The 8263-nt window shown below is 35.0% G+C and overlaps 1 protein-coding gene across 1 annotated transcript; it reads right to left on the bottom strand.

The window, feature by feature from the left end:
• Positions 1 to 3849: 3849 nt before the first annotated feature.
• fam210aa (family with sequence similarity 210 member Aa) lies at positions 3850 to 8031 on the bottom strand. The gene is made up of 5 exons (XM_073858181.1): positions 7897 to 8031; positions 7636 to 7669; positions 6887 to 7287; positions 5006 to 5117; positions 3850 to 4861 (listed from the first exon to the last, which is right to left on the bottom strand). Exons 3-5 carry the CDS (start codon positions 7261 to 7263, stop codon positions 4595 to 4597), a joined length of 756 nt encoding a protein of 251 aa, XP_073714282.1. The 5' UTR covers positions 7264 to 7287; positions 7636 to 7669; positions 7897 to 8031; the 3' UTR covers positions 3850 to 4594.
• Positions 8032 to 8263: the final 232 nt, after the last annotated feature.

Raw genomic sequence — 8263 nt, forward strand, 5'->3', positions numbered from 1 at the left:
CAGAAAAATGTAAATAAATCGTAAGGGTACTCTTTAAAAAGGTCCTACTATTTAACTTATCATTTATGTATCCTTGAGCTACCATCTCTGAGGTACTAATATGCACTCTTTAGGGACAAAGGTACACCACCCAAATAATTTTTCCTCAATTTCCCTTGTGGGATCAATTATCTATCTATCTATCTATCTATGTATCTATCTATCTAATCTATCTATCTGCCAAGCTTAAAACATTATTATTATTTTTATTATTATTATTAATCTTTATTAAGGACACAGAATCCTGGTCCATAGTATTAAAAAGAAAAGCTTACAAAATAGGAAAATACACAAAGATAGAAAAATACTATACATTATACACATATAAACAGAAAATAAATCATTTAGGTATAGCAATGATTTATGTTTGAAAATAATGTTTAAAAATAAATATAGACTATATTTATTTTCAAACATTATTTTCAAACATATTAAACAAACTATATTACACAGTAACAAACATCTGAAGTGATTTTTGGGCATATGTTTAAGCATGAAGACACATCTCACATCTATTGCAGAAAAAATGGAATGTAAGAGGAATTAAAGAAGCACTGTAAGAGTTTGACTATCAAATTTTTCCTCTTACACTTATAAAATTATAAAATACTGTAGTATAGTGAATTACTGTACACTGCCAGAAGCAAAATGGTCCCAAGCTGGGACTTTTTGAAAAGGTCTTACTACCATTAGGTATAGCCAAACATTTTGTACCAATGTGTACATCTGAGGTACTAATATGAACTCTTCGAAAGGGTAATGCCCCAGTGACAGCTAGGGACCATTATTTGACTATTTATTCTGCAGTGTAGTATACCCCATACGGCCATAAATACATTTCTCTGGCCAGAAATATATTTTAAATATATGCGAAATGTATTTTGTAGAATGTTATGCTCAATTGAATATATTTTTGAATTTGGAAATATATTTAGTTTTAACCTTCATATATCAATATATATTTTAAAATGTATTTCAAGGGCAAGCAAATACAATTCTAATTTTACATATCATATGGCAAAAAAAGTATTCTTTGCCATATGATATTTAAAATATATGCTAAATTCAAGTTCAATTAAAGTATATTTATAAGTTTAAAAATATATATAATCTTAATCTTTTTAAAACAGTTATGTTTACAGGTTCGTAACATAAAGAAAGTAGATATATTTTGAATGCTTTAAAATTTGTCAAAAAATATATTAGTGGAAAAATACATTTTTGTAAACATATTTCAGAAAATATATATTTTTTGGCAATTTTTTGTATATTTTGAAATATATTTAAAAGTTATATGGACACTATATAATGCTGTGTATTAATGTCGTAGGGTCCCCAAATTAGTGTCAATGGGAGATTTCTTTCCAAAAAGTGTTTATTTGCTCCCAGGGAAGAGGTGGAATGCAAATACTTAAAGGTGCAAAGATAAACAAAACTAACCTAACAAAAAGAAAATGGTACTTTGAGGCATTTTGTCTCCACTTTAATAAAGAAACCCATTGGTTCAGTCAACAAAACCAAGCAAACTTTCAAAAGCATGCCCACTCCTCTTTCCCCCAAGGTTCTATATATAAACTGGCTTAAATGACCTAGGCCAATGTCAGTAATTGACAGGTCCTATATTGCAGGGGGTCCCAGCAAATGGATCTTTAAAATGTCAAACATATGATTGATCTCCAGAGAAATAAAGTTAATACCTTATAAATACATGACATTCACAATATGCTGCACTCTATTAACAGCATTAAAGAAGCATCTCGGCACGCGTGCATACATACACACATACAAAAGGTTATTTTACCTTCCCCCTAATAGCCAAAATGGTTTGCCTCATGTTGTAAAAAAACTAGATTTAAATATCATGTGAGGCTGAAGTGAAAATTAACAGAGACTTGTATTAAGTGGGATAGGGTCTTCAATGGTTCGCCTGCTCCACGAGATGGGATGTACAGGAGCAGGGTGTCGAAAAGCCATTAAAGAACTGGCAGAGGAGGCAGAGAGGGGCAGCACAACTGCACAAAGGCACCGGTGGAGGTGCGTCAGGCAGCAATGCCCAGCAGGTCGACCATCAGCCTGTATTTTGATAAGATGATGTTTGCAAGAAGGTCGTCTGACCTCCTGCACAAGGTCTGAAAAACTTTGGTCAAACATAAAAACAAATCACACTAATTCTTGAAACATCCAGTTCTGGGAAATTCAACTCTTATCACCATTAGTTAACCTTGCAGAGAAAACAACTTGAAAGACACAAATTAAAGCACTTATTAAAAACCATCCAACCTCGTTTACTATATTTATTTCCATAACACCCAACCACTAATTTTACATCCCATATGACAAAAAAAGTATTCTTTGCCAAAATATATTTAAAATATATGCTTAATTCAAGTTAGATTTATAAAGTATATTTATAAGTTGAAAATATATTTAATTTTAATATTTTTAAATTGGTTATGTTTACAAGTTCGTAAAATAAATAAAGTAGTAGGCTAAATATTTTTAATGCTTTAAAATTTGCCTACAAATATATTAGTGAAAATATATTTTTGTTAACATATTGCAACATATATTTCAGCAAATATATATTTTGGCCATTTTTTGTATATTTTGAAATGTATTTAAACAATGTTTTGCTGTATGGAACACTATAATGCTGTGTATAGTATAAATGTAATAGGGTCCCCAAATTAGGGTCAATGGGAGATACTGGGAAATTAAAGCACTTATTAAAAACCATCCAACCATGTTTACTATTATTATTATTATTTTTCCCATAACACCCAACCACCAAGAAAAAGGGACAGCTGCACCTCTCTGAGGTTGTGTTAGTAGGTATTGCACAAATTAAACGATCAATGAAAAATTGATTAGTATTAACTAATAACTAATAATAATGAATTAATCAATGCTGATAAACTATACTAGTCAACATTTTAAGTGGATCAAAACCTTTTATAAAAGTTGTGTTAACATTTTGAACAATACCTGTTCTTGTCTTAGGACAACTTTGATTAACTTTTTGATCCACTTCAAATGTTGACCAGTGTATATCAATGTTAGCCAATGAATTAGTTAATGAACAAGACTTGTAAAGTATTACCGAATAAATCTTATATGCACAGCTTTGTTGCTGAGTGTGTTTGTAATTACATACATGCAAATTGTTATTCAAATATCAGGCCACACTTTATTTTTCCGTGTCTTTGTTACATGTTATGATTATAGTAATAACAGTAAATTATGTATAATTATGTGCAACTGACCCTAAACCAAACCTTAACCCCAACCACATACACAAGTACGTTTTAATCCTTATTACTCCATTCTTAAATTAATAATTACTGTAACAAGGAGAGCATAAAATAGTGTAACCAAATATTGTTTAAATGCATTTTAATTATAATATGTATAGTATTATGTAGTGTATAATATGTAGTCAAGCACAATAATGTCAATAGGTTTTATGCCCAGCTGCACTACTTCCTGAACTTCAGCCAGCTCCTTGTTCCCTGTCTGCCATTATTGGACAAACTGATTAATTCAGGTCTGTCTGATTATGTTGTTGTGACTATTGAGGTCAGGCACACCTGGATTAATCAGTTTGTCCAATAATGGCAGACAGGAAACAAGGAGCTGGCTGAAGATCAGGAAGTAGTGCAGCTGGGCACAAAGCCCACCGACACATCACTACTAGTAATACAGTAATCTGCCGTAGACGCGCACTCTGTGTCCATGATGGGGGTGGTTATGGGACCCATAAGCAGAGACCCATAAAAATGCTAGGGGCCTGCCCTAAATAAAACAACAGAATGCTGTGTAAATGTTTTATTGTAAGTATGAACAGCCAGGTGTCATCACATCATGATGTAGGTGTCTCCAAAAAAGTGCTTGACAAGCAGAAACATTCGCTGATTAAAAAATCTATGTTGCAAAAAATAAAATATGACTCAATGTGTGAGAGTGCACATACCGTAAAGAAAGAAAACTAAGTTAAAATGAGCTCGCACAATGATAAAAACATGAAATCACAAATTCAGTGTACAGTATAGGGAATTTAAAGGATGTAGGTGTTTCCATTTCATCTTCCGTAAGCTAAACGTATGACAACTCTGTGCTGTTTATTAACTTAATAGTATAATTATTAATAGAAAGGACTGGGGCAGCATTATGGAGTATTACACAGAACTTACATGTGGACACATAACAATGGACTATACTTCTAGTTCTTTTTAGAAAAAAACAAAACATGTACATATTTTTGTAAAATATACTTCATATGACCATTTTCTTGACTTGCAATAATATTTTAATATTAATGAACTACATCTTTATTATTTTGCAATAGCTTAGCATACTGTGTGAACAATAAGTATAGATTTTGCATATGCTTTTGAGTTGATGTGTTTTTCCTTTAACTCTATTATTTTGTCAAATAACATCAAGTGAATTATTATACCATTATTGGGAGACATCAGATCAAAGCTTTAGCCCATGTTCACATACTGTAGACACATAAATCTACACCTACAAACTCCCTTCATGACCCATTATAAACCTACTCCTTTTTCTTTCTGAAAGACACTTTGTCTTTAGTTTCTTGAAGTTTTTCACTGAATTTGTCTTTCGTTTCCTCCATTCTCCCGGATAAACGATCCTTGGTCTCTTCCATTTTTCCAGAGATTCTCCCTTTGGTCTCCTCCATTTTTTCCTGTAGATATTCCTTTACAGGTGGAGGAGTGGACATGTAGCCGTGCCTCCTCAGGTACTTCACAGACAGTGATGTTCCTCCTAAAGTGACCGTGTACCTTGCAGGTGTGGCGATCTTCAGAAAATTGGGAGAAAATTATGTAAAATAAGTTTGCTTACATAGTGCACAACACTCGCAAGGTATTATAAGTATATACCGTGCTACTAATTATTATTATTTAAATTAATGAAACACATTAGTGGGTACATGAAGTCATACCTTGTACATGGCATATGCTGTTAGTGCATAGCCACTCTGAGAGTTCTCCAAGAGTTTAACAACCTTATCAGGAAATCCAACATATTCAAGAAATGGCACAAGATTCACTCCTCTATGAGAAAGAATGAAGAATTTCAGTGTGTTTGTCAATATTTTCATATCGACTTATTAAATTATTCAATGCAAGACATTTTAGGACTCGCAGACAGTGTAAAGAAGAATGCAATGGAAGCGAAATGACTGGAACAAATTCCATGTTAAATTTTAGCTATAAACTGTAGCTGTGGGCATCTGGTGAGGCAAATAATCTGATAACTCAGACATTTGGGACAAGTGAGGTCATGGCGAATGAAACAGCCCATTTTTGAGCATCCATTACCACTTCCCACATTTCTGAAACGTCTAGACAGTGGTGACCCACATTCAGCCAGATATATTGCAGAGTAAACATTCCAGCGTGCCATTTACCTCGATTCACCACCAGCCATAAATAGACTTTTTGCTTGGTCATTGTAACGCACCTACCAATATACAAGCACTTTGTTAACAGATTACCACCTGAGCACCTGACTCTTGTAATGCATGTGCACTTCAACTACAACATTCCTTTTTTATTTGGTTAAATCTACAATAGTAATGGTAATAAATGACGCCTCTATGACTGAAATAAACCAGTAGGAAATATGACTTGACTACAAGGCTAATCTAGGTACAGTGAGGAAAATACGTGTTTGAACACCCTGCTATTTTGCGGGTTCTCCCACTTAGAAATCATGGATGGACCTGAAATTGTCATCGTAGGTGCATGTCCACTGTGAGAGACAAAATCTAAAAAAAATCCAGAAATCACAATGTATGATTTTTTTACTATTTATTTGTATGATACAGCTGCAAATAAGTATTTGAACACCTGTCTTATCAGCTAGAATTCTGACTCTCAAAGACCTGTTAGTCTGCCTTTAAAATGTCCACCTCCACTCCATTTATTATCCTAAATTAGATGCACCTGTTTGAGGTCGTTTAGCTGCATAAAGACACCTGTCCACCCCATACAATCAGTATGAATCCAACTACTAACATGGCCAAGACCAAAGAGTTGTCCAAATACACTAGAGACAAAATTGCACACCTCCACAAGTCTGGAAAGGGCTACGGGGAAATTGCCAAGCAGCTTGGTGAAAAAAGGTCCACTGTTTGAGCAATCATTAGAAAATGAAAGTAGCTAAACATGACTGTCAGTCTTCCTCAGACTGGTGCTCCAAGATCTCACCTCGTGGGGTCTCAATGATCCTAAGAAAGGTGAGAAATCAGCTCAGAACTACACGGGAGGAGCTGGTCAATGACCTGAAAAGAGCTGGGACCCCCGTTTCCAAGGTTACTGCTGGTAATACACTAAGACGTCATGGTTTGAAATCATGCATGGGACGGAAGGTTCCCCTGCTTAAACCAGCACATTTCCAGGCCCGTCTTAAGTTTGCCAATGACCATTTGGATGATCCAGAGGAGTCATGGGAGAAAGTCATGTGGTCAGATGAGACCAAAATATAACTTTTTTATTACGTCAGTGAAAAGGTGTGCTTTCGACGCTGCACGCATAGGATTGTGGGTGATTTGAAAGTGCGAAGGATACACATATGCATCCTTTCCTGTATATGGGTATTTTTCGAATGAAGGACTCAGTCCTTGGTTGCAAGGTTGTTTGCTTGGTTTTAGATTAATAAGGACTTACTGATCAAATGCTGTAGTACATGAAATAGCTGTGATAATAATATCGACTGTCCGATTCAGAATAGTTATCTTCCAGTTAATATTAGTGTAACTTATATCGGCATTTACCGTCGCATCCCTAATAATTATAATAATCACTTACGTACTACTTACTTCATTGCAGCATAATAAAAGGTGCCGAACCACACCGTGGACGTCACCAAGTGCACAGGGATCATGACTTTCCCATACTGTTTAAAGGTCCTTTTGAATCTCTGCATGAGGCCCATCGATTGGTCCTGCAGCGGGTCGGACTCATCATGTCCTGGTACTGCACTGACTGGACGATCTCTGGTGGAGTTACTCTGAGGAGACGGAGAGAAAGACACAGTAGATGTGCTGAGCCATCGTGGCCTGGAGCTCAGGTGTTTCCACCATCTGTGGTCTGTGGGTACCGGTGTCTGTGTAGTGCAATTTAAAGAAGATGGAGGTCTGATCTGCAGCAGAGCATCAGTCTGCCTGAAGACTCGAATGCAAAGAAATCTCTGCATCTCACACAAGCTTTGTCTTCCAATCTGTCCACACAAAAACCAGCAGACAGTTAGACTGTGTGTGCATATATTTGCTATTAAAATGGCTCGATGGATGCACTTTTCTTTCCGGTGTTCAAATGTTAAATGCTAACACAAACAGTTCAAAGACTGAACTTTATTCCAAGTTTTCAACATTAATAAGTATAACATAAACATGAAATAACTGTTACATTAAGCATATGCTTACTTGTAAACAGTAAAAGTTTACATCCATTACATGAAAATATTTTAAAATGTATACATGGGGGAGTGCACTCATTTAAGTGTCAACAAAAACCAGAATAATAAGGACGGGAAAAAAAGGCATTTTATATAAGAAAATGTCCCTACCTTTATCCTTTTAATAGTGATTGTGGTTACACGGCTGAAAGCATACAAAAAACAACATTATAACATCACACTCACATCAACATGAAATAAAAACAAATCTTGTTATGATAATAAACTTATTTCAACAAACATGAGTATTTTATTACAGTTATCAAACGTGCAAGTTCGCTAGCATAATGTTAGCAAATATCTAATATTTGACCTGTTAAACTAAACCAAATTTCCCTCATACTGTTGTAAAACGATTATCGGGCTACATACATAGATGGCTATAACGGGGATGATGCCATTTTTCCACGGAAACCACATTTTATTTATTTCACGTCTCTTCTGTCATTTAGCGTGAGACAGCACCGACATTGCACATGATGAACACAGCCGCAATGGACGATGGGAATTGTAGTGAAGTCCGGACCCAGAGGCGGAGAGGCGCGGAGCAGAGACGCTTTTAAACTACATTTCCCACAATGCATCGCAAGGACTTCGGCACTCTATTGCTTGATTTTATGTACATTTATGTACAGCATTTTGTTAAGATTTATTTACAATACAGCTCCGAAAAGCTCCTAAAAGTGTTAAAATATGAAACTGATTAAATAAAATAAAAATACAGTGAATACGTTGATTA

Source organism: Misgurnus anguillicaudatus, chromosome 20 (assembly GCF_027580225.2).
Source record: "Misgurnus anguillicaudatus chromosome 20, ASM2758022v2, whole genome shotgun sequence".
Lineage (NCBI taxonomy): Eukaryota > Metazoa > Chordata > Actinopteri > Cypriniformes > Cobitidae > Misgurnus > Misgurnus anguillicaudatus.